Source organism: Sapajus apella, unplaced genomic scaffold, assembly GCF_009761245.1.
Source record: "Sapajus apella isolate SASKATOON/1434 unplaced genomic scaffold, GSC_monkey_1.0 scaffold162, whole genome shotgun sequence".
Taxonomy (NCBI): domain Eukaryota; kingdom Metazoa; phylum Chordata; class Mammalia; order Primates; family Cebidae; genus Sapajus; species Sapajus apella.
The window spans coordinates 2,363,335-2,390,222 of NW_022437102.1; the positions used below are offsets into that span (position 1 = coordinate 2,363,335).

At 42.9% G+C, this 26,888-nt stretch overlaps 1 protein-coding gene across 1 annotated transcript in view; it reads right to left on the reverse strand.

Annotated features, from left to right (window-relative positions):
- SLC5A1 (solute carrier family 5 member 1) overlaps window positions 1-26,888 on the reverse strand; it is a 68,895-nt gene that overhangs the window by 18,327 nt on the left and 23,680 nt on the right. The window contains exons 3-10 of the mRNA XM_032266928.1: window positions 22,927-23,031; window positions 21,919-21,978; window positions 20,682-20,786; window positions 7,959-8,064; window positions 6,769-6,849; window positions 5,093-5,313; window positions 4,717-4,852; window positions 3,734-3,841 (exon numbers count right to left, since the gene is read on the reverse strand). Of these exons, the coding sequence (XP_032122819.1) occupies window positions 3,734-3,841; window positions 4,717-4,852; window positions 5,093-5,313; window positions 6,769-6,849; window positions 7,959-8,064; window positions 20,682-20,786; window positions 21,919-21,978; window positions 22,927-23,031 (922 nt within the window). The remainder of the gene's footprint in view (window positions 1-3,733; window positions 3,842-4,716; window positions 4,853-5,092; window positions 5,314-6,768; window positions 6,850-7,958; window positions 8,065-20,681; window positions 20,787-21,918; window positions 21,979-22,926; window positions 23,032-26,888) is intronic.

The window sequence follows — 26,888 nt, forward strand, 5'->3', positions numbered from 1 at the left end:
CTGGGATTACAGGTGTGAGCCACTGTGCCCAGTGGGTATAGGATTTCTTTACAGCATGACAAGAGTTTTCTAAAATTTATTTCAGTGATGCTTGCAACACAATTGAATATACTTTAAAACCCACTGAATTGTACATTTTAAATGAGGGAATTGTATAGTAGATGAATTTGAGCTCAGTTATGTTTTTTTTTTTTTTTTTTTTTTTTTAAGACAGGGCTCTATTTCTAACTCTGATCTTAAGCAAGTTACATCAAGCTCTAGATCTCATTTCTTGATATGTTAAATGGGGATACTTTCCCAAATCAGAATACAGAATACTACATCTGCCCAAATCAGAAAACGGAACTCTTGTTACTAAAGTTTTCCTAGTCATGGGAAGTCTGGTTGGCTATAATGTCTATTACTCTTCCCAGTCCAAGGAATATACATGGTTGCACCTGCTGAGGCTAGAAGGCCAGGCCAAGCTGAGGACTCACTATCAAGAGTTTTACAGTCTCGGGAGTAAAAGTAACCTTAGGATCACCTAGACCTGTCATCCATCTGATACATGAATCCCTCACAACACTTCCCCTGTCCAAACTCCACAGCAACAGTACATCTCCTCCCACCGTACAGGGAACCTGCCCTCAGACAGTTATGAGGAGGCTGAAACTAGCTCTCTATGGCATCAGATGTAGTCCTCATGGTACCCAACAGAACAGGTCTTACCCTTTATCCACTTTGCCATCTTTCATATATTCAAAGACAACTCATATTCCCTTGAACTCTCTCTTCTCTGTATTCCTATATAACTGCATTTGAGAGACCCAAATGTTTAGAACTTCACTTATACCTCTTAAACTTCAGCTAGTTAGAGCTGAGTCAACATTCATACCTCTTGAGGTCCTTTTGGAACATGATTCTGTCATTCCTCTAGGTTTCATATATTTAAATAATTTACGGTCTCACCTACAGCCTTGCAAGATTAATTATAAAGGCTGCCTATTCTAATTATTTTGTCATTTGTTGAGAGGGTTATTTAAATGGTTCTGAGTTTGTGTAGCATACATTATAAACTATTGGAAATATAGAAGAAGTTATAAAAATCATCAAGTCCAATTATCTCATTTTTCAGTTGATAAAACAAAGGTCCATTTCAAGAAGTTAGTAAAAAGGGCTTTCAGCCATAGCTCTGCCACTTATTCAGGGTTACTTTGCCCTGAAATTGGTAAGCTGGGACAGAACTTCCCCTCTGTAGACACTCCTATCAAACCCCCATTCATTTATTTACTCAACTAATATTTGCTGAATATAATTTTACAGTAGTCCAGGCAAAAAATAATGGTCTATCAGGCTAGGGTAACAGAAATAAAAATAGAAGTACACTAGGAGACAATTTGATGTGGATTGGTGGGAGGATCACCTACTTGCTAAGTGGAGGAGGCTGAATCTGCAAACGGAATGAAAAGGAGTGGCCAGGCCAGGTTCAGTGGCTCACACTTGCAATTCTAGCACTTTGGGAAGCCAAGGCAGGCAGATCACCTGAGGTCAGGAGTTTGAGACCAGCCTGACCAACATGGAGAAACCCCATCTACACTAAAAATACAAAATTAGTGGGGCATGGTGATGCATGCCTGTAATCCCAGCTACTCAGGAGGCTGAGGCAGGAGAATCACTTGAACCCAGAGGTTGTGGTGAGCTTAGATCACACCATTGCACTCCAGCCTGGGTGACAAGAGCAAAACTCTGTCTCAAAAAAAAAAAAGAAAAAAGAAAGGGGGAAAGGAGCAGCAAAGAGGATGGGGACAATTTGAAAAGACAAACAGACGAATAAAGTATGATGGAATCCAAGGGAGGAGAACAACTAAAGAAGAATGAGAGATCGATAATGCTGAATGCCACTGAGGGGTTCAGTAAAGTAAGGAATGGAAAATATCTATTTGGTCTAGCACAGGGAGGTCATTAAGGAATGCAGTAGGTCGGGGGCAGTGGCTCAGGCCTGTAATCCCAGTACTTTGGGAGGCCGAGATGGGTAGATCACTTGAGGTCCAGAGTTTGAGACCAGTCAGGCCAATGTGGTAAAACACCATCTCTACTAAAAATACAAAAAATTAGTGGGGCATGGTGGTGCATGCCTGTAATCCCAGCTACTCCAGAGGCTGAGGCAGGAGTCGCTTGAACCCAGGAGGCAGAGGTTGCAGTGAACGGAGATCACACCATTGCACTCCTAACCAGATTTGTTTCCCTTGAGCCAGAATTTGGAGATTTTTCTTCAATGTGAAACATGACTGCAATCCCACAGGTCAACTGCAAAACTCTAGCTATTCAGAGTCACAGCTAAGTGCTCACTCAACCTTCTAGGAAAACAGATTCTTTTTTTGTTTGTTTTTTTTTTTTTTTTGAGTCAGAGTCTTGCTCTGTCACCCAGGTTGGAGTGCCATGGCATAATCTCGGCTCATTGCAACCTCTGCCTCCCAGGTTCAACTGATTCTCCTGCCTCAGCCTCCTGAGTACCTGGGATTACAGACGTGCACCACCTCGCCCGGCTAATTTTTGTATTTTTAGTAAAGAAATCTTGCCTCTTTCCTTATGTGTTTCTTTGGAAGAGCATAGAAGTCAATTCATTCTCCAGGTAAAACCCCTCGGACCTAGTTCAAGCCTTCATGTTAACATCTGTTGGAGAGCTTTTTAAAAATATGCTTTAATTGGCAAGTAAAAATTGTATATATTGAGGTTGTACAATATGATGTCTTGAAATACGTATGCATTGTGGAATGGTTCAATGGAGCTAATTAGCATAGGCATTACCTTATATACTTGTCACTTTTTGTAGTGAGAACACTTAAAATCTACTCTTACAATTTTCAAGTATACAATACATTGCTATTAACTATAGTCACTATGTTGTACAATAGATCTCTTGAACTTATTCCTCTTAACTGAAATTTTGTATCCATTGACCAACATCTCCCCAGCTCCAGACCCCAATCCCTAATAACTACCATTCCACTCTCTGCTTCCACAAATTTGACTTTTTAAGGCTCTACATACTCATTAGAATATGTGGTATTTGTTTGAGTCTAAATTATTTCACTAAACATAATGTTTTCTGGTTCATTTATGTTGTCATAAATGACAGAATTTCCTTCTTTTTGAGGCTGAATAGTATCCCATTGTGTATATACTATATATCACATTTTCTTTATCCATTCATCTATTCATTCATTGATGGGCACTTATGTTGCTTCCACATTTTGACTATTGTGAACAATGCTATAGTGAACATGGGAGAGCAGATATCTCTTCAACATACTGATTTCATTTCCTTTGGATATATACCCAGTCATGGGATTGCTGGATCATATGGTAGTTCTATTTTAAATTCTTTGAGGGACCACCATCCAGTTTTCCATAATAGGTGTGCTATTACATCCACTGTTGGAGAGCTTTGAAAGACCTTCAACATGCGTTAGGAAAAGTCATGTTTTTCTCTAACAAGTTTTCAGATCATCTCCTTTCCAAGCCTGACTGATGGGCAAGTTCCAGAATTCATAAACCCAACCAAGTCATATGTCTCCTTCCCACTGAAAGAGGACATGTCCAAAAACTGAAGATACCCACAATGATGCTTTCCCTCCTAACCCCCCAGTTAAGAAATAGCTTTGCCCAGAAGGTCCACAGAAATCTAGGTGATGCGTAAACCCAATCAGCCTCCCAAGAGAGACTGTACAAACCTCTCAAGAAAGACTCTCACCATTGGGCATGAGCTCCACCACCAAGGTTGGATAGGCGATGTTGGTACAGCCAACCTTGGTACCGCAATATTTCTCACATTCTGAGGGGACAACGCAGGCAATTTTGTCTGGGAAGAGATGAAAAGCCATGTCAGCAGGCAGACATTGGGGAAATATTTCCTAAATTCACCTTCTTAAAACAAGGCTTCAAACAGGATATTCTTTCCCAAGGCCCTGAAATGGTTCCTCAAAAGTACAGCTCTCCACAGAGCCTTTTGGTGCCTGCCCTGCCCTGCTGGCCCTGATACATTGATGATCTCTGACCAAAGAAGAAAGACAATTTCTAGGCAAAGAAGGAAAGGAATCAAAGAGATGCTCAGGGTGAGAGAAAAGGGGCAAGAGATTGAGCAACAATTGAGCAAATATTATTAGGGAGAAGTGACCTGGAGACATGTCATAACTTTAGAAGATTTGAAAAAAAAAAAAAAAGAGAGAGAGAGAGAAATCAACTGTCAACATAAAAATACCATGGAAGACAATTCCAAAAGTTCCCTGAAGTTGCTCATTGTCTAGCACAGAAACAATAATGCGTGTATATGAATGCAAGAAATAAAAAAGAGGGCCAGGCGTGGTGGCTCATGCCTGTAATCCTGGCACTTTGGAAGGCCAAAGCAAGAGGATCACTTGAGACCAGGAGTTCAAGACCAGCCTGAGTAACACTACAAAACCCCATCTCTAAAAAAAAAAAAAATTTAAGTTAAGCAGCCATGGTGGTGCACACCTGTCCCAGCTGTTCAGGAGGCTGAAGCAGGAAGATCACTTGAGCCCAGGAGTTGGAGTTGGAGACTGCAGTGAGCTATGATCACGCCACTGCACTCTAGCCTGGGTAACAGAGTGAGACCCAGTCTCAAAAAAAAAAGGAGGAAGCAGGAAGCTATAGAGCTCTAGAAGTGACTTGGAGACAGAAGAAGGGAGAGTGACCTGTGAGTCCAGAAGTTATTACCTGTGTACAGAATGCGGCTGATCATTCCTGGCATCACCATGATGAACATGGGCAGCAGCTTCAGGTACCCACACAGGGTACAGCCGGCCTTCACATGAGACATATTCTTGGCTGAGAGGCAGCGCTGCACAATGACCTGCCAGAAAAAGCCCAGTAAGGGAGGTGTGCAGACCAGAGACCCTGTGACACCCTTGTACTTCCCAGCTTTACCATCCTGGGTCCTTGACCTGGCACTCCTGTGTCACTGGGGTTTGGCAACTCACAAACCACCTGAGCTCTCCCCTCCCCGTCCCAAGCCTACAAACCACAGACAGAAAGGAGTTCCTGTAGTGCCCAGGGGAAGACTCTGTCCATCCCACACATCCAGCTTGGGTACCTGATCTGTGCACCAGTACCACAGGGCAAGGATGGACATCCCAAAGATGAGCCCAGGCCATGGCAGGTCTCCCTTGAGGGGATCTCGGAAGATATGGAAGGAGTCAGCTCTCGGAACGTAGCATTCTTCCTTAATGGTGGTGTTGCCATCAGAAATCACAGTTGGAATGGCATTCATGTATTTTTCCATGAAGGCGTCATAGCCTCCCACTTCATGAAAAGCTGGAACACATTGGTACAGAAATGAACATTCTGAAACATTCAACTCTTCATAGCAGCTTCCTTCCATAAATACCTGAGAAACCAAAAGGACCTAACCCATGACAGAGCCCTCACTGAGTGTCACTGGGCAAGTCACCTTCCCATTCTGAGCTGCAGCTTTCTCATCCATAGAATGAGATTAATAGTCCGGCCCAGCCCCCTTTGGGGGCTACTATGGGGACCAAGCAATAACTTGTAAAAGTGCTCCAACTTTAAACCTCTTTTTTTTTTTTTTTTGAGACAGAGTTTCGCTCTTGTTACCCAGGTTGGAGTGCAATGGCGCGATCTCGGCTCACCGCAACCTCCGCCACCTGGGTTCAGGCAATTCTCCTGCCTCAGCCTCCTGAGTAGCTGGGACTACAGGCACGCGCCACCATGCCCAGCTAATTTTTTGTAGTTTTAGTAGAGACGGGGGTAGTTTTAGTAGAGATGGGGTAAACCTCTTTATGATAGGGAAGGGACTTTTATTTAATCAAAGAAAGACCTCAGTTTGGGATTACAAACAAAGACCCTGTTTTTTTCCCTCACCCTCTGATGTCAGCCATGGCCTTTGGGACCTTGGACCCAGACCTACTACCCCTGGACCCAGCAGTGTGGTAGGATGTACAGGGAATGAATAAGAAATCTGGAACCTGCCACCTCTCAACTGTGTGTCCTTGAATAAGTCATTCCACTGCCTGCCTTGTTAACACCCAGGGCCTACTGGGGAAAACTAAATGAAAGTCCTTAGAAAACAGAAGAGTGGAAAGCAAATACAAGTCTTTGCAGGATACACAGTGAGCCTTGGGCACCTAGAAATAAAATGTACTTTCTATCCTCCCATAACAAGTATCCTTACATCTAGGTTTTCCAATCTCGTCTGTAAGACAGACAAGTAAAATTGCCAACAACAACAACAAAAAATGGAGGGTCAACACTGAGTAGCCAAGTTTTAAATTTTACCAAATAGGGACAGTAAAGGGAACATTAGCACCTACTATCAACAATTTATAAAAGAAAAGACATTTGACGTCAAAATGTAAATAAGATATAGCCTAAGATTAAAAACACAACATTTGAATAGATTTAGTTTGATGGATATTTAGCCTTAACCCTTTTTGTCCAGTTTCTCTGCAGACAGAACACCATATTATCACAGGCTCACAGCACAACCACTAGCCCAGACTGGTAAGAGAGGGAAGCAGAAAATCCAGGACCAGCCCCAACCTCAGTCTTCCAGGGATGAGGAAGCTGACCCCATAAGGGCTGGACTTTTATTTCTCACATCTCCACAATGATAGGCCATCTAAGCTGGACCCTCCCTTTGGAAGGGCAGAACACGCCTCAGCTCACTGAGAGAGAGCAGGACTTGCCTTTCTCTTTCTGAGACTCTCTATCTCTGCTCCCACCTCCTCAGCCTGCCCTGGCCCTACTTACCAAACCCAGTCAGGATTAAAGATCCCACCAGCATGATCACCGTCTGCAAGGTGTCCGTGTAAATCACCGCTGCCAGTCCCCCTAAGCAGGAAAGAAGAAAACATACCTGACCTCGTGTAGAGGGAGACCTGTCTACCTGCTTCCTTCCCCACTCTGTTCTCTACTTCCTGCTGGCCTTCTGAGAACACCCCCACAGTTGTCCACCTGCCTTTCCTTCCTTCCATCCCTTGTCCTGTTACAGTATTCTGCTACTGAGCATGTTCCCACAGCTCCACCTGTCATAGAAGTGGAGAATGTTTCTCCCTACTTGAGGGTAGAGTCTGGCATGACCCTTTTGAGCCAGAAGATGGCTTAAAGGAGATGGCTCCTCTGTGGTAAAAGGAAGCATCTTCCACACAGAAGGCAGGGAGGAGCAAAGAGCTGGCTGTGGAGATGGTGGGACATCACCAAATTGGCACATTTAAAAGGGCCACTTCTATGTCCACCTGTTTCTCAATCCCCAAAGCTGTGGAGTTCCAATCAAGCAGCAAGTTCTAAAGCTGATCCCTCCCACTTCCAACAAGGAGACAGAGTGATCCCTCTTCTAAGGAGCCCCAATTCCTATTCATGCACCAGCTTCTTGGGTTGCCACTTGAGTCTTCCTTTAAAACCTCTGTGCGTGAGTCACTTCCTTTCTCCCTCCCTGCAGGGGCTCCCAGTCCCTGACACATCAAATCCAAGGCCTCTGTCTGGCTTTCAAAGCCCCTATACTGTGACCTCATTTGAACTATCAAGCTGTATGGTCCCCACAAACCCCCATGATCCTTCAATGACTAACCTCCTCCAGCCAAGAGCATCTGTATGCCCACCCTGCCTCTACTCCCCTGTGCTCACTTATTTCTGCACCTGCTACTGACCTGATTCTCCCACCTTAGCTACATCATCTCCACAACTCACAGGGTGCAGCTTTGCATGCGCTCCTGTGAGAAGCTGCCTTGACTATCCCAGCCAACACCGCAGCTTTCTGAAATTACTCGTATAACTTACAGGGTCTGTGAGTGGGGACTAAGCAAATACCCCATCTCAAACTGTTATCTGAGTATATCTTTCCTCCTCAAGAGGAGAAACCACCTCTGCTACTTGGATTTATCCTTAACTAGTGTCTAATCCCAAGCTGGGTTTGATGTGCTGGTTTATTTGAATGGACTCACCTGTAATTGTGTAAAGGGCAGTGATTGCCAATAAGAGAAAGATGGCCAAATACAGATTCAGGCCTAAGGCCAGATTGATAAATATGGCCCCTGAGAAGATGTCTGCCTGGAAGGAGAGGAGAGGCGGAGTTAGGAGGGACAGAGGTCAGCTGCTTACAGGGTCTACGGTGTCTCTATTCTTGATTTTCCAAGCAAGCTTTATTCAAGATGATAATAGGTATTCCATGAGAAAAATAATTCAATGGTAAAAAAAAAAAAAAAAAAGGTCTGTAAAATGCTAAACACAGTTGAGGCAGTTTCTTTGCCACAGAACTTTTCTGAGCCTTTAATATACGTCATGTATGGTCACCCCCAGCAGGGGAACGTGGTACGTGACGCCTCACAAACTCATTAAACTATGGAACCCTTTTTGTCAAGGAACAACTATTAACACTTAGAGGTTCCTTGCAAGTGAACTGTAGACTGTTGCACTGAGCTATTGTTCATCTTTTGCACCTCAGTGTACAAAGGTTTATCAGAACTCATTCCCAAAAGCCAGTCTGAGTGCTGGAGAGTCCATGAGTGGAGAGAAACTTAGCAAGATCATACTTTTATCTCCCCGACCCAGATGCAGTCCATCTTGACTCAAACACAACCAGAACATCACCAAGCACCTCTTACATAGCAGGCTTGGTACTTGCTGGTTTTATTTAGGTTACTTCATGTAATTTTTGAGAGAACTGCTCCCTCTTCACTCCTGAATTCTTCATGCAATTCTTCCACCTTCATCCTTTCTCCTCCTTCCTGTCACTTTCGGCTGTCTCCTAATGAACATTCTACCTGGCTGGATGGTGCAGTTGTTCATATAAACCAGCAGAGAGCACTAGGGTCACCCCAAATACAGGTTCATGTCATCTCCAAAACAGTATCAGGGAGGGTAGTATTAAGGGATGATCATGGTGAGTTTTTGTTTTCAAATCTCCAGGTGTGGGAGAAACTGGACTTCCTTTAGATGGTATGAACGCAAGAGATATTTCACTGCACAAACCCTAACATTTCACGGCATGCAAACGGCACCCAGGCAGCGCCTTGAGGATGGCCCAGCAGGATTGGACTCTCATTTCTCACATCTCCTCTTACATCTTGCATCTCCTCTCCAGTCCCATTTCCCAGTCCCTACCCCATTGCTGATCCTGAGGGCCCTCCAGTGTTTAAGGTTCTCCACCACACTTGCCTGCCCCTCCTCTGAGAATCTCTTATTCCCTCCCTCCGTTAGTTAGCAGAGAGCACATCTAATACCAAATCCATGCTTCTAAGCTAACATGTGAGCCCCAGAGGGTGAGTGAGTCGACCCCCTCCCCCAAGACAGGCCTTTTGAGGACCAAATGCCTTAGTTCCCCTCTGCCCAGATCTTCCCTGAACATTCCCTTGCCCAGGGGACCCAGTGTCACCATCTTTCCTGGTGAAGGAGGGGAGGTAGAGCCAGGAGGTGGGAGGAGAGATGGTGAGTTAGAAACAAACTCCTCTCTCCCTGGGGCTGGCAGTCAGAAGAACCAGCATTTTAGGCCCAGTGCCACCATTCTAGGCCTGCAAGCCTTTGGGCAAAACATTTCCACTCTCTAATTCTCAGTGTCCTCATCTTTATGCAGGAAGTCCTGGCTCCAGAGGTTTGTGATTCTCAGCGGTTGGAAGTGGGAAAGGCCTGCAGTGAGGTAAGCATTCTCCTCCTGGCTCCTGGACCACTTCCATTCTGCCTTGCCTTCTGCAGTGTCCCAAGAGGAAGAAGGGGCCCCTGCTGCACATAAGTCTTACCAAAGGTGAAATGGCCACTTCTTCCTGTCTCTGCACACTGGGCCACTTGAAATCATAATGAATATTTATAATGCTGGTCCTTCTCCTCTCATGCCTCTATACAGTCACATAAAGTTATCTAAATTCAAGGGGCCCCATTCACTGATCGCAGTAAAATTCTGTTAAATGCACACACTTTAATTTGGTGGATTAGCTAATAAGTATAAATAAGCTAGGAAACAATTACAAAGCTGATACTGCCTTTAAAATGCCCTTGGTTCATTTATTTTCCAGAGTAGTTAATTTTTAATGCTTTATGACAACACACCATAGTAGACTATGATACCCTCATTAGTATGTGCCTTGCTGTCATTAGTCACAAACAAGTAACACATAACTTCTAAGATAATGCTATAAATGACCTCTATAAAGACTTGTAAAAACTATTGGACTAATAGAAATCTTGTTTTCATGATATTCTGTTTTCTTCTAACAGTACAGATAAAGAATTCTGAGGAAACCTCCCTGGTGAACTGAAGAAACCTAGGACAAATTCTTCCTCATATGTGTCATTCTAACTTCAGAGATAAATTCTGCCCTGGGCATGCCAAAGGCCAGCCTGGGAATACCTTACCTAACCTCACGTAGGTGACTCCAGCTGAGCAAACCCACTCTAGTCTGGGTGCTCTGACATTAGTGTTTAGTTCTTCCTAGCTGCCAAATGAACCCACTAGGGTTGTTTTGCTTTTTTTAATTCATGTTCAGAGACTTTTACAGTTTACCAAAGACTTTCAAGTGCATGCATCATTTTGATCTTCAAAACACCAAAAAGGAAGGGACCTCCTTTCTGGAATATTTTCTACAGAGAGCAAGGGGTTTTTTTGTTTGTTTGTTTTTGTTTGTTTGTTTGTTTACAACAAAGTAAGTGTATAATTTACTTTTAAAATAAGATCTCAAATAAAATAATGTATGTGTTGAGGGTTAAAAATAAACAACATGGGCTGGGCACAGTGGCTCACGCCTATAATCCCAGCACTTTGGGAGGCTGAGGCAGGTGGATCACTTGAGTTCAGTGGTTGGAGACCAGCCTGGCCAACATGGTGAAACCCCATCTCCACGAAAAATACAAAAATTAGCTGGGTATGGTGGCGCATGCCTGTAGTCCCAGCTAATTGGGAGGCCAAGGCAAGAGAATTGCTTGAACCCAGGAGGCAGAGGTTGCAGTGAGCCAAGATCATGCCACTGCCCTCCAGCCGGGGTAACACAGCAAGATTCTGTCTCAAAAACAAAACAAAAAAAATTTTTAAACCATTGAAGTTATACATTGAAAAGTAAAAGTAGCCCAAAAGTGACCACCGTTAAGAGACTTGTCCACCGGAGGATTTTTAAATGGCTTTCTAAAAATTATATGTCAACAGTTATGTTCTACAGCCCCTAAAAATAATAATTATGAAAATGGAAACTGGAACAATGTTTACATTTGATGGTAGGGGTGGGGAGAAGACAACAAAATGGTGTGCATATTCTAATCGCAACTTTGTGAAAGAATACACACAATTTGAGCAAGGCCAAAATATGAAAATATTTGTAATGGAGGTTATGGGTGCATCTCCCACCCCAAGATTTTTAAATACCAATGTTACATTTTTCCTACAGTTTGAAAAGTGCAGCGAGCAGAAATTTTAAAACACAATATATTCTTTATGGATATATGGGTACCCATACATACGTAGTAAAAATATCAAAACATAGACTAGAAGAATTCATACCAAGTTCAAGATAGCATTTTCCTTTTAGGAAGAAGGAGAATGGGACCAAGAAAGGGTGTAAATAGATCTTCAGCTATATCTGCAATGTTTTATTGCTTTTCTACAAATAATAAATTGTTAAGATCTATAAAATCTGAGTGGTAGATATAAGAGTGTTTGCTTTTTCTTCCTGCTTTTCTATATGTTTTAAGTATTTCATTAAATTTTTCACTTATAAAAATAGGGGACTGTATAGGGATTTACAGCACCAACTTTGATATAAAAGAACTGTCCTATAATCCTACGAGACCATTTGTTTCACAGCTCATCCCAGATTGCTCTTTCCCTAAACTATTGTTAGCTCTTAAAAGACAGTCAGGGGGAAGGAGTGAGGGTGGGATGGAAGGAAGGAAAAGAAGAAAAAGGGAAGAGAGAGAGAGAGAAAGGAAGAAAGAAGGGAGGGAAGGAAGAAGAGGAAAGGAAGGGAAAGGAAACGAGAGAAGGAAGTGGGAGGGAGGAGGGAGGGAAGGAAGAAAAGAAAGGGAAGGGAACAGAGGGAGAAAGGAAAGGAGGGAAGGAGAGAAGGAAGGAAGAAAGGAAAGAAGGAAGGAAGGAGGGAAGGAGGGTGGGGGGGAGGGAGAGGAAAAGCGAGAGAGAGGGAAAGGGAGGCAGAAGGGAAAGAAGAAAATCTCTGTAATGTTGCTAAGCAAAACCAACTTGAAGTGAAATTTAAAATTATGGTCTTCTAAAACTTTTTCTGTAAAGGACCCAGGAATAAATGTTTTATGCTTTGCATTGACTGTCTCTGTCACACTCTGCCCTTAAAGCATAAAAGCAGCCACAGATAACACAATGAGTTTGGCTGTGCTCCAGTAAAACTTTACTTACAAAAACAGATCGTGTGTTGGATTTAGCCCAGGGGTGTTTTTCCTATGACTTTGAAAATTGGGCTGAACAATGTGCATGGGACTTGTGGGGAATAAAAATACAGACCCCAGTTGGAAAACATCTGCAAGTAACTGAGTCTCTGATTGGGAGTTTTGGGCATGTCACTTTGCCTTGGCTCTCCTGTTCTGAGATTCTGTGATTTTATATGTGTGTGTTTGCTGCCCATTCCGATCTTAACCAAGATGTATCAGAGCACTCAATAAATCCTGCCTAGCCTTGAGTTTTCGGAGGGAGAAGCCCTATTACTCAAATTTCTCTTTCCACTTGTGAAAGTGAGTGGCACCAGGATTAAGCATTCAAATCTTAAGCAAAAGCAAAAGCTCTTCTTTTCACCCAAGGATCCAAAATGGACAGCAGAATTGCTGTGAACATTTATTATAGGTGTGATCTGTGATAACAGCCCCAGGAAACAGAAACGGGGAAATGAACATTCAGTCATCACATGTAAGTCATAAAATCTGAGGCTTTATCTCCAGGAATTGTGCACATTTGTGTAAGATGTACAATGCCAGGAAATTTTACAGAACAGAATGCTCCTCAGAGCATGATAGGGCAGGCGCTCTAGGGAGCCAATAAAATTCAGGAGCTCATGGAAGGACAATCAGTTGTCTTGGAGCCCAAAAGTATGAGACTAAAAGATGGTAGCTGTAGCCAAGGCTCCACATCACAGCTGCCCAATGGCCTGGGCCACATCTGTGCCCTGTACCTGCAATGCCCTGTATTTTCTCCTCTCCCCCATCAATTACACTTCCACTGGATCCCTACATTCTCCCCAAGCCTTCCTGGCAGGTCCCTGGTGGTTCACTCTCTGGACAGGAATCTCACACCATCCCTCCTCTCTTCTCACCCATCACAGACCATCCATGCCTTCCCACACACACATACAACTGATGAATCTTGGTTTGCATGCAATATAAATGCCTTATCACCGTATTTTGTTTAGGAACAGTTATTTTCTTTTGTCCATGAACGCGGCATTCCTATATGTCTTCATGTGAGCTTCTAGAAGGTACAGTTTATATCGGTGTAATTCTTTTTAAAACTTCACGCTCTGTGACCTACGATGAACCTAAAATCAGCCAATTTTACAAAGACAAAGCCTTGCCTGTCTGCATCCTTCCCTACCCTACCCTCTAACCAGATGTTCCTCCTTCAGATCCTTCATATACCCAGTGTGCAGCTGATGTTCTCTTCTCACAGTCCTCTCAAATTCCACTCATGGCAACTTAATTATATTGTGAGGTTCATTTAACTGCCTCTCTTCATTTTTCCCAGGGTCTTGAATTCTAACCTACTCTGTACTGGAAGAAGGAAAGACTCAGAAGGCAGGGGTCATATAATATCAAAAGGTTTAGATTCAGTGTCAGGAAATCTGCTTCTCATCCCAGTTCTGCTCCTGTTTAACCCCTCAAAGTCCCTTCCCCTCTCTGGACCTCAGTTTTCCAGCTCTAAAATGAAAGCACAGGATATAAGATCAGATGATCTAACTTATCCCTCATTCTATGTCTTCATCCCATCCAAGCACAATGCAGAACTGTGAGAACAGACTTTGGCACTGGAGAGACCCTGGCCCTAGTCTTGGCTTTGCTTTATACTAGCTGTGTAATTTGGGGGCAATTACCTGACTTCTCTGAGACTCAGTTTTCTCTTCCATAAAATGAAAAATAAAAATCCCAGCCAGACGTCTTGATTCACACCTGTAATCCCAGCACTTTGGGAGGTCAAGGCAAGAGGATCACTTGAGGTGAGGAGTTCAAAACCAGCCTTGGTAAAATAGTGAGACCCCATCTCTTAAAAAAAAAAAAAAAAGTAAAAAATAGCTGGGCATGGTGGCACACAGATGTAGTCTCAGCTACTCAGGAGGCTGAGGTAGGATGACCCCTGGAGCCCATGAGTTTAAGGTTGCATTGACCCATGATCATGCCACTGCACTCCAGCCTGTGCAACAGAGCAATACCCTATCTCAATAAACAAACAAATTATAGAAATCCCTATCCATGCTGCACTCTTCTGAGAGCTGGAGAGGGTATTAGTAAAACCCCTATTGGAGACTAAATGAAGAGACTGGCACTAAATAGAGGGCAGCTATCAAACTTCTTATGTGTTTGTCAAGAGATCCCTGGTCTTGGGCAATGGATGGAGTAAGTATAATGTTGGTCATGGTGTCCACTAATGTCATGATTCAGCTTCCTTCACTTTCTTCTCCACTCTTACAGTGTTAGTTTTTAATTATAAGATGAAAAGCCTGGGCTTTTCAGTCTTATTTGATTAGAGACCAGTGTGCAGAGCCTGGACTGCGAAATGCTGGGAAGGCTGGAGAAATCAGGCTTCAGCTTCCTGAGGGAGGACATTGCATCTATCTAAGAAGAGAAAAGGGAATGTGAGCAGGAGAGTGAGGAACCCCAAAAATCACACAGAGAGGGAGCAGCCCACAGCAGATACAATTCAAAAGCAAAATTTAGAAAAAGCAAGCTCCTGGGGGATGGGCTCCATCCAGATCTGAGCTGAAAGAGGCTGTCCCTCAGCTCCTTGGGGGCTCCCAAGTCCAAGGAGGTTTAATCAGTAACTTGAAAAATAGGTGAGGTGATAGAGAAGGCAGAGAGAGAGGTTGGGCACCTAATTTATTTATATGATCACCCCTGCCACCCCTGCACCAGCTCCGAGGACAAAGAGTGCTCTCACCATGGCAACTGCAGTCCACAGACTTTCACCTGCTTGAACTGTGGACTTGGAGAACACTTGCCTGGGAGAAGAGGAGGCCCAGCACCCTTCTCTACGTGCACAGTAGACAGCTACCATCCTCTTGCTCGTTGCAGTATGACCTCCTCATCCTCCTGATCACATTCCCTTTTCTCTTCTTAGACAGATACACTGCCCTCCCTTAGGAAGCGAAAGGCTGATTTCTCTATCCCTCCCAGCATTTCCCAGTTCAGACTCTGCACACTGATCTCTAATCAAATAAAATGGGAAAGCCCAGGCTTTTCATCTTACAACTAAAAACCAACCCTGAAGGAGAGGAGGGGGAAGTAAAGGAGGCTGAATCGTGACATTAGTCATGATTAGAAGTGATTAATCTGATTAGCCATTAGAAGAAACCACAAAGGAATAGGTCAAGGGCAGAAGCAGTATGAGTCAGGAAGCTGCACAAGAAAGCAGCAATATTCCCAGGTGTTGGCCCAACTCCAAGACAAAACCTTAACAGCATTATCAGTGAGAGCATGTTTTCACCAAGTTGAGTAAAAATTTATGTGCAAGACCATTTGTGGGAAAACAATTATTTCTTCAAAAAATACTGCTGGAAGAACTGGATATCCAGATGTGAAAGAATGAAGTTAGACCTGTACTTCACACTACATACAAATATTAACTCCCAATGGATCAAAGCCCTAAATATAAGCACTAAAACTATAAAACAGAGAAGACAAGGGGGTACATTTTCATGACCTTGGATTTGGCAATGGATCCTTAGAAATCACACCAAAAGCATAAGCAACAAGAAATAAAATAGATAACTGAACTTTACCAAGATTTAAAACCTTTGTGCATCAGAGCACATTATCAAAGAAGTAAAAAAACAACCTACAGGATGGGAAAAAAAAATTGCAAGTCAGATATCTTATAAGGGTCTAGCATACAGAATATATAAAGAAATTTTACAACTGAACAACAAATAGACATATAACCCAACTAAAAATATATATATTTGTTCATGTAGGCCAGGACAGGAAGGTAATAACATAAAAAGGAAAAAATAACTGTAGTAGGCTGAAGACCTATACATGTATATTTCCTTTAAAGAAAGAACCAGGCCGGGCGCGGTGGCTCACACCTGTAATCCCAGCACTCTGGGAGGCCGAGGCGGGTGGATCACGAGGTCAAGAGATCGAGACCATCCTGGTCAACATGGTGAAACCCTGTCTCTACTAAAAATACAAAAAATTAGCTGGGCATGGTGGTGCATGCCTATAATCCCAGCTACTCAGGAGGCTGAGGCAGGAGAATTGCCTGAACCCAGGAGGCAGAGGTTGCGGTGAGCCGAAATCACGCCATTGCACTCCAGCCTGGGTAACAAGGGCGAAACTCTGTCTCAAAAAAAAAAAAAAAAGAAAGAACCAAATGCAATGTGACCTAGACTTTGTTCAGATCCTGATTCAAACTAACTGTAAGAAAACATTTTTGAGATTATTAGGAAAATCTTGATATGGGCCAGGTATTAAACAACCTAAATTAAGAAGTTACCGTAGATTTTGTTACATATGATAATAGCACAATGGTTATTTTTTTTAAAACATTCTAAAGAATTTACAGTGAAATCACATGGTGTCTGAAATTTGATTTAAAATGCTGCTGAGCACTATTCACAGTAGTAAAGACATGAAATCAACCTAAATGCCCATCATCAGTACACTGAATAAAGAAAATGTGGCACATATGCACCATGAAATACTATGCAGCCACAAAAAAGAATGAGATCACATCCTTTGCAGCAACATGGATGGAGCTGGAGATCATTATCCTAACTGAATTAATGCAGGAACAGAAAACCAAATACTGCATGTTCTCACTTATAAGTGAGACCTAAACACTGAGTACACATGGACACAAAGAAGGGAACAATAGACATTGGGGCCTATTTGAGGGTGGAGGATGGGAGAAGGGTGAGGAACAAAAAAAGCTACCTATTGGGTACTATGCTTATTACCTGGGTGACAAAATAATCTGTAGACCAAACTCCTGTGACATGCAATTTAACCATATAACACACCTGTACATGTACTCCTGATCCTAAAAGTTGGAAAGAAAAAAATAAAATGAAATACTGCTGGGGAAAAAATTGAAAGAGGATAGATGAACCAAAAATGGCAAAATGTTGATAATTGTTAAAACTAAGTGATTAGTGTTAGGTCCATGAGTGCTTGTTACCCTATTCTATCTTTGCTTATGTATGTTTGAAATTTTCCATAATTAAAAAAATTACAAATGTTATTTAATGTTGCTGTTGTTTCAACTTTAAGTAATCAGGAAAACAGAAACAGTAGCAACTGTATTTTCAGAACCTTACCTAGCTAGAATAGATGGCTCAATTCAGATCCAACCCAACTCAGACCTCAGCCAGGGCAGATCTTTTGCAAGACACTGAGATTGGGCCAATCTTGCCTTTGGTGCTGGTTAGGGGAGAACAACAAGAGGAAGAAAAACTGACCATAGGCAATGAGACAGCCCATTTGAAAGAGCAATGAGCACTTTGCAACTGCTGGCTAAGGGGAAAAGCTGGAGCTACTCCCTATGTGATCTCAGAAAACACCACCTGTCTCTCTGCCCTACTGCAACACAGAGAGCTTCTTGCAGAAAGGGCTGAAGGCTCTCAATTAACCAAGTTCATTTTCATTATATCTTTATTTATTTATTTAGAGACAGGATCTCACTATGTCACCCAGGCTACAGTGCAGTGGTGCAATCATAGCTCACAACCTTGATTTCCTGGGATCAAGTGATCCTCCAACCTCAGCCTCCTGAGTAACTGCAACAACAGGTGTGCACCACCATGCCTGGCTAATTTTTTTTTTTTTTTTTTTTTTTTTTTTTGTAGATACAGGGTCTCACCATGTTGCCCAGGCTGATCTTAAACTCCTGGCCTCACGCAATCCTCATGCCTCAGCCTCCCAAAGTGCTGGGATTACAGGCATGAGCCACTGCATTCGGCTTCATTATCATTATTTCTTACATTTCAAGAACACTTTGTGTTTTCAAATAAAGCTCACCAACACCTCATGATCTAGGCAAGGCAGGAATTATTATCCCCATCTTACTCATAAAGTAGCTAAGCTCTAAAGAGCTATGCCATTTGCCCCAGGTCACCTGCTAGTGGGCAGGCGAACAGACTAGGAGCCCAGCTACTCCAATTATTCTCCGAGGTAGTTTTCTTACCAAAGTCCTATTTTCTTTCTTTTATGCCTTATCATTCACATTTTCTTTCTTTTTCTTTTTATACCATTGCTTTGACCTTTATCAGACTGACAGTCACCTTGGGAACAAAAAAATGCATAGTAAAACCTACAAGCAAACTTTTCTCATCCCACTATCTTTTGGGCCATCAGGGAGATATCTCAGAATGTTAGTGGTTTCCTGGTTGTTTTGTGGTTTTTTGTTATTGCTTTGTTTTGTTTTACAATCAAGAGGAATTGACTTGAACACTTTCAAGGAAGAAAAGTGAAGTAAAGAAGAACACAGGCTGGGAGCAGTGGCTCATGCCTATGATCCCAACACTTTAGGTGGCTGAAGCAGAAGCATTGCTTGAGTTCAGGAGTTCGAGACCAGCCTGGGCAACATAGTGAGGCCCTGTCTCTACAAAAGACTTTTTTAATTAGCTAGGCAAGGTGGCACACACCTGTAGCCCCAGCTACTCAAGAGGCTGAGGTGGAAAGATAGCTTGAAGCTAGGAGGTATAGGTGGCACTAAGCTATGATCATGCCATGCTCTCCAGTCTGGTAGTCTGGGTAACACAGCAAGACCCTATCTCAAAAAAAGGAAGAAGGAAGAAGAAAGAAGAAGAAGAAGGAGGAAGAAAGAAGGATGGGGAAGGAGGAAGAGAAGGGAGGAAGGAGAGAAGGGAGGAGGAGAAGAGAGAGGGGAAGGAGAAGGAGAATGAGGGGGATGGGGAGGAGGAGGAGGAGAAGGAGAATATTTGGCCAGCTTTTAAAGGTACCCCAGTGGCCCACCAATCCTTGAAAAATCTCAGCTCTGCAAAGAGGGCTTACAGCTCCAGGTTGGCAAGGACAGCAGGCTAAATGGCATAGAGGCAGCCCCAGTGGTTAGGTTCAGAGAGAGTAAAAATCCCCCAGGGGGTTAGCAATTAAAGGCCCAGAGAGCTGATTCCAAGAAAAAAGCAGGAGCCTCATGCAGGGAAAAGGACAGTGAACTGAGAATCAGAGACCTGGGTTCTACTTCTGATTCAGGAAAAGTTCATTCCAACTCCAGGGTTTTTATTTCTCTGTCCATAAAAGAAGGCAGAATCTCAGCAGTGCCTTCCAGAGTTGGCACTGGCTGCTTGTGTTTAAATGCATCAGAAATGTCACACAGAGTGAGATTTTACCCTGGCAGGGTGCAAAGGCCCATGTCTGCCTCTAAGGTTGGGGCCAACCCTAGATATCCCTAACTACTCCCTTTTTTAAATTGACAAATAAAAATTGTATATATTTATCATGTACTACATGATATTTTAAAATATGTATACATAATGGAAAGGCTCAGTTGAGCTAATTAACATACACATTACCTCAAACAAATACCTTTTTTGTAGTGAAAACACTTTAAAGGCTTATTTTTTTAAGAGTCAGGGTCTCACTACATTGCCCAGGGTAGCCTCAAACTCCTGGGGCTCCCATCTCAGCCTCTTGAGTAGCCAGGACTACAGGCACACACTACCATGCTAGCTAAAATCTTTCTTAGCAATTTTCAAAACACATTGTTATTAGCTGTAGTTATCATGTTATACAATAGATCTCTTGAACTTATTCCTCCTAACTGAAATTTTGTATCCTTTGACCAATATCTCCCCAACTCCAACTCTCTACCCACCACCCCTAGGCCCTGGTAACCACTATTCTCTCTGCTTCTGAGTTCAACTTTTTTAGATTCCATATACAAGTAAAATCACACTGTGTATGTCTTTCTGAGCCTGGCTTATTTCACTTAAATAATGTCCTCCAGGTTCATCCATGTTGTGAACATGGACAGCATGTTACAACAAATGACATCATTTCCTTCTTTTTTAAGGCCAAATGGTGTTCCATTGTGTATATATACCACATATTCTTTATTCATTCATCCGTTAATGGGCACTTATGTTGATCCACATCTTGGCTATTGTGAATAGTACTGCAATGAACATGGGAGTGCAGATACCTCTTCGATATGTTAATTTCAATTCCTTTGGATATATACCCAGTAGTGAGATTGATGGATCATATAGAGTTGTATCCTTAACTCCCTTTTAACGTTCTATTAAGAACTGCTTTCTCTGTTTGTTTTTTAAACCTGTTTGTTTTCAACCTGCACCACCGTGAACAAATTTCCATTGAACTCTATTGGCTCCTTGATGTATGAAATAGGACTTTACCCCAAGGCACAAAAAAGCTTAAGGGGCCAAGTTAATAGAAACTTATAGAGCCGCCTCTTGGTGGGCAGCATGTGATGAGGGATGAGAGTGGCAGCTTCTAAGACAGCCAGTGACCAGCCCCCAAGGCAGTGGACTCACCGAGATCTTGGTAAAAATGTAGAGCAGGAGGGACAGAACAGAAAGGTAGATCTGGATCCGCTGGCCTCCAAACCGCTTCCGCAAGTACTCTGGCATTGTCACCACCTGCATGGGATGCAAGGGAGGTCACTGCCAGCCACAGTGACCAGAGGGCCCAGAGCAGACAGAACAGTGGAGTCCATCCTGGTGTCAGAGCCACAGAAGTGTGGTCAAGGATTCATAACCTTTGTTGGCCAGAGAAGTCTGTGAAGTGGCCAGATGGTCCCTGACCTCCAGCCATTTGCTCATTTTAATCCCATATGCCCTACCACTGTAGGAGTAGCTAGATGTTATCCCAGCCCAATAAACCTGTGACTGGGCATTGCTAAGGTGCCAGACCCTTGCTGTGGAGAGGAGTGTGTATATATATATATATATATATATATATATATATATTTTTTTTTTGTGGTGAAAACACTTAAAAATCTTTTTTTTTAAGAGGCAGGGTCTTACTATATTGCCCGAAGTGACATATATATATATATATACACACACACACACACACATAATATATAAAAATATAATGGAATATATATATGTGTATATATTCCATATATACTGGAGTTATATATAACTACATTTGTATTAGATATTATAAGTAATCTAGAGATGATTTAAAGCAGTGGTCCCCAATCTTTTTGGCACCAGGGACTGACCAATTTTGTGGAAGACAATTTTTCTATGAAAAATTGGGATAAGGGGATGGTTTGGGGATGATTCAAGCACATTATATTTATCATTATATTATCATATAGAGCATGTAACCTAAATCCCTCACATGTGCAGTTTACATAGGGTTCTCACTCCTATGAAAATCTAAAGCCACCGTTTACCTGACAGGAGGCAGAGCTCAGGCAGTACAGTAATGCTTTCTTGCTCCATTGCTCACCTCCTGCTGTGAGGTCCTGTTCCTAACAGGCCACGGACCGGACTGCTACCAATTCACAGCCAAGTGGTTAAGAACCCCTGCCCCAGAGGATACAGTCATAAGCCTGGACTGGAAAGAATCATCAGACCCAGGCCCCGTTGATCTATTTAATGCCACTGCAGACAGTGGGGAATTTTATAGCCTGGGAGTGAAAGCCAATCCACAGATTTTTCTGCCATTTATTCCATAATGTCTCCTCTGCCCTCTAGGAAGACCAAGCTCACAGATACATTTCCCAGTAGGAAATGAAGTAACAGAGCAGATACTTACCCCAGCCTTAATATAGATGGGGACAAACAGCCAGCCCAGCACAACCACCAAAACCAGGGCCTGAAATAAAAATAAAAGGTGGACTAAAACTAGAAGGAACCTTAGCCCATCCCTGCCACTTGAAGGGCCCCTCAGCTCCTGCAGAAAAATTACCCAGCAAGTTCTCCCCTAAGGAGCCATTAGAGATGGGAGGAAGCCTTTGCTGCCTGACTGACCCATGGAAATAGCAGCTGGGAAACAGCAGAGGGGAGCCCAGGAGGCTGTTCATCAGCATCATAGCCCTAGGCCCTAGCTAGAGCACTGGGTTCTCCTTCACCTCTTCCCTGGTTTACACAGAATAAAATACCATTTAGAGAGCTTTAATAATAATAGTAGTAATAATAAATGTAATTATTTATTACATTTATTAAGTTCTATTAAGAATAATTACATTTATTATTACTACCACTATTCTTAGTAGAGGCCAGGAGTTCAAGACCTGCCTGGACAACATAATGAGGCCCTGCTTCTACAAAAAATTTAAAAATTAGCTAGGCATGGTGGCACATGCCTGTAGTGCCAGCTACTTGGGAAAGTGAGGTGGGAGCATGTCTTGAGCCCAGGAGTTTGAGGCTTCAGTAGGCTGATTGCACCACTGCACTCCAGCCTGGGCAATGCTGCAAGACCCCGTCCCTAAAAATAAAATAATAATAACAATAATGATGATGATGGAAATCTGGTGGTAAGCATTTTCAAACCTCAAATATGGCTAGAAAGACCTTGGCTTTTTAATATGACAGGAAAACAGAAAAAATACTATTGCTATCATACCAGTGGTTTTCTCATGCTACACTGGTGGAAGGGGAGCAGGACCCTGAGGCTCCTGAAGCCATGTCCCTCCTCTGTCTGCACCCTGGGGTGACCCTGAACAGTTCCCTAATACCTTCAGCTCCTCTGAGCATAGACTGAAATGGATGACTGCTAAGGCTCCTTCTAGCCCCAGTGCATCATGACTGCAGCATTACTCACGTTCCATTCAAAGCCTCCAGTAGCAATGCCTGCAGCTGCTCCTGTCCCAGCCAGCCCCACAAAGTGGCCACTTCCAATGTTACTAGCGAAGAGGGAGGCTCCAATCTGGAAATACAAAGAGAAAGTCAGGTGAGGGCTCTGTGCTCCACCAGGACACTCAGGGTGGGCCAAAGAGAGAAGAGACATGTCAGCCAAGAGAAGGACAAGAAAGAGCAGAAGCGGGCTGGGAGCACAACTGTGCTGGAGTCATCAGGGACAGCAGGTTCAGAAGCCAGATGTGGAAACTCGGAAACTGGTAAAGAAGAAAAGGAGAGGATTGGGGAAGGAGCAGTGGGATGTATTCCAAAACTATATCATCTGTGAGTCCTTTGTGAACCCCATGTCCAATCTTGAAGAAGGTATAAGAAGTCACATAGCCACCGGACCCCCCTAAAAATCTCCTTCAAGGCTGTGTGCTTAGGGGCAAGAGCCCTTCAACTCCATATCCTCCAGGATGTCTGGTGGTTTAGGGTCTTGCCAAATACAGGCTCTCAGTAAACACTGACAATTTTCTTGAAAGAAATCATTTCAAAGGAAGCCTCTGGACCTTAATCACCTGGTCAAATAAGGAGGGGCGTGAAGCTGATGATTTGCAAGGGATTCCCAGCTATTAAATTATATGATTCCATGGACTCCCAAGTAACAAGAGATGATATAAATAATAATAATTCTCTAAATCATATAGTATTGATATTTTTTCAAAGGTTCTAAGGACCACACAGACACATGCGCAAAACACTGCATTTTTCAAGGATGTACACAAGTCTAAATACACAGATTAAAAGACAGATTGGAAGCACATATATCAAATACCCAAGAGTGGAAGACTGGAAGGGGAAAGAAGAATGGGGCTGTGAGTGGGAGACAAAAAAAGAAAATATCAAGTAAAACAAGAGAGGGATCTTGTGCTGACCAATCATAATACTGTGTCAGCAACTCCATAGCATTTGAGGTCAAAAAGAACTCCAGGGAGTTCTAAAGTCCTTCTATGTTCAAGAGGAGAAGGTACAGCAGCATTTGATAAGAGCCAATTATTATTGGTTTATAATAATTATAGTTAAATTATTCCCATTCTTGCTAAGCAGAGGGGGAGAGGTTTGTAGTTATTTATCTAATGTTCCAAAGATGGTCCAAACCTGGAACAAAATGCTTATTTCCCAAAAGACGGATAATGCCAAGAAACTGTTCTAACTATACCAGCCCCTATACCCAGTAGAAGCAGCTTAGTGCCAAATATTAAGTCAGGGGAGAGAGAGATTTCTGAAGGCCTAGCCAGAAGAAGGCCTCAGAATGACAATGAGGAGACAGTGGTTGGTACAGGTGCATTCATTCATTTGCTCAACAAATATTAACTTAGCAACTACTACACATGTCAAGCACTAATAACAGCTGTGAAATACACAGACAAAATCCCTACTGTCAAGAAGCTTATATTCAGACACAGTAAACATAAATAAATAAACAACAAAAACAATGATCAGAGAGTGGTAAACACTATGACGAGAATAGAGAGTGTGATGGAGTGATTAGATTGAAGAGTCTGAGAACATCACTTTGGTGTACTTTCTCTAATATTAAAGAATTATTATTATAATTCAGATCTTTAAGCTGAGATCTGAATGACAAAAAAGTTAATCATTCAGAGACAACAGAAAAAGCATTCCAACTAAGCAAAGATGCCCCCTCCCCCCGACACTCCACAAGTGGGAAAGGTATGCATAGTTGAGAAGCAAAAATAAGGTTGATATACAATAATGATTTGTGATCTTAATATTTTTAAATGGAGTCATTTACGCTGGGTTCAGTGGCTCACGCTTCTAATCCCAGTAGTTTAGAAGGCTGAAGTAGGAAGATCACTTGAGACCAGGAGTTGGAGACCAGCCTGGGCAGCATAGTGAGACCCTGCCACTACAAAAAAATTTAAAAACTCAGCTGGGCATGGTAGTGCATGCCTGTAGTACTAGCTACTCAGAAGGCTGAGGAGGGAGAATCAATTGAGCCCAGGACTTGGAGGTTTCAGTGAGCTATGATTGTGTTGCTGCGCTCCAGCCGGAGTGACAGAGTGAGACCCTGACTCAAAAAAAAAAGTGAGTTTTATTCTAAGGGAGATGGGATGCCACTGGAGGATTTTAAGCAGGAGAGGGACAGGACCTAATTTGCTTTTTAAATTGCTCTAAGTTGTGTGTAGAGTGGGACAAGGGAGAAAATAGAGGCTATCTCCAGCTTAGGTAAGAGAGGACAGTGACCTGGACTAGGGTGACAGGAGTTGAGATCAAGGCAAGTATAGAGATTGGGAGTATGTTTTAGAAACAAAGTTGACAGACTCTGTCGATAGGTTAGCTGTAGGAAATGTGGGACAGAATAATCAAAGGTAACTCCTAGATTTTGTACTTGAGTAACTAGGTGGGCGCCATTCATTAAGACGGGGAAGCAAGGGGAAGGCAGGTTGTTTAGAGACATCTACCACCTTCTGCTCAAAGTTTGATGGGGATAACAGTCCACTTTTTTTTTTTCTGAGACTCAGGGTGGAGTGCATTGGCACAACTCGGCTCATTGCAACCTCTACCTCCCAGGCTCAAGTGACCCTCCAGCCTCAGCCTCCCAAGTAGCTGGGACCACAGGTGTGCACCATCACACCTGACTAATTTTTGTATTTTTTTTGTAGAGATGGGAGTTCACCATGTTGCTCAGGCTGGTCTTGAACTCCTGGGCTCAAGCAATCCATCTGCCTCAGCCTCCCAAAATGCTGGGATTACAGGTGTGAGCCACCATGCCCAGCCAAACAGTCCACTTTTAATCAAAAGTTTCCTTCTGCAAGTGGTCTACCTGCCCTGACCCACTATCTTTTCATTTACCACCTCTTGATTGATAAATAATTAAGCCTAATGCTGTACTATTAAGTACATAATTACCAGAAATGATTAACTGCATTAGATGAGTCATAAGTTCAAGAAATCCTCTCCAATATCTCTCCCAAAGAGGGACATTGTACTTTTAGCAGTGTCAGGTGTCCTGAGGTCCCTCCTCACTATCTTAGAAGAGAATGGAATGAGGCCAGGAGAACTCAGGCTACCAGAATGTCCTGAGCTCAGGTTCTATTCATTTCTATTAAGGGGACCACCTTGGCCTCATTCTTGACTCCCTCTGTTTACCCCATGACCTACACTTAATCATTTACCAAAACTTTGACTCTGCCTTCACAACATTATGGGCACCTAGCTCTTTCTAGATGTCCCTTGTGCTGCCTGTCACTATCTCTCAACGGGACCAAGTAACGGGCTGCTAGAGGATCTCTATTCTCTCCCTCCCATCAATCACCTCCCCACCCACCCACATGGCCAGCTACCTCCCCAAAGCACAACTCTGATCATAATGCTGACCTATTCAGAGACTCTCCTGGACACCCTAAAGGGCCTGTCAAGTGGTCTTCCTGATGCTCCAGACTTAAAAACTGTCTTAGGAATATAGCAATGTTTCAATGTTACACTAGTTACTCAAGTGTAAGACAGCATGAGCTATACAACTCAAGTTTGAATGCTTTCTTGACCTCTTACTATCCGGGTGATCAGAACATCTGTGAGCCTCTGTCTTCTCTCATGGCAGGGTTGGTGCAGGAGTTAAATGAAATTATGAACCAGTCATGACTGACACAGCTGATTCTCAATCAACGTCCCTTCCCTCTTTTCTCCTCCCAAGAGGATAATTACTTCATCCTCAAAGACAATTAGCAAGAGCTACAATGGACACTGTTATAGATAGAATTGTGTCCTCTCTGCAAAATTTCTATGTTAAAGCCCCAACCTTCAATGTGATGGTATTTGGAGAAAGGGGCTTTAGGGAATTAATAAAGTTAAATGAGGCCATAAGGGTATGGCCCCAATCTGATAGGATTGGTGTCCTTATAAGAGAGACACCAGAAATCT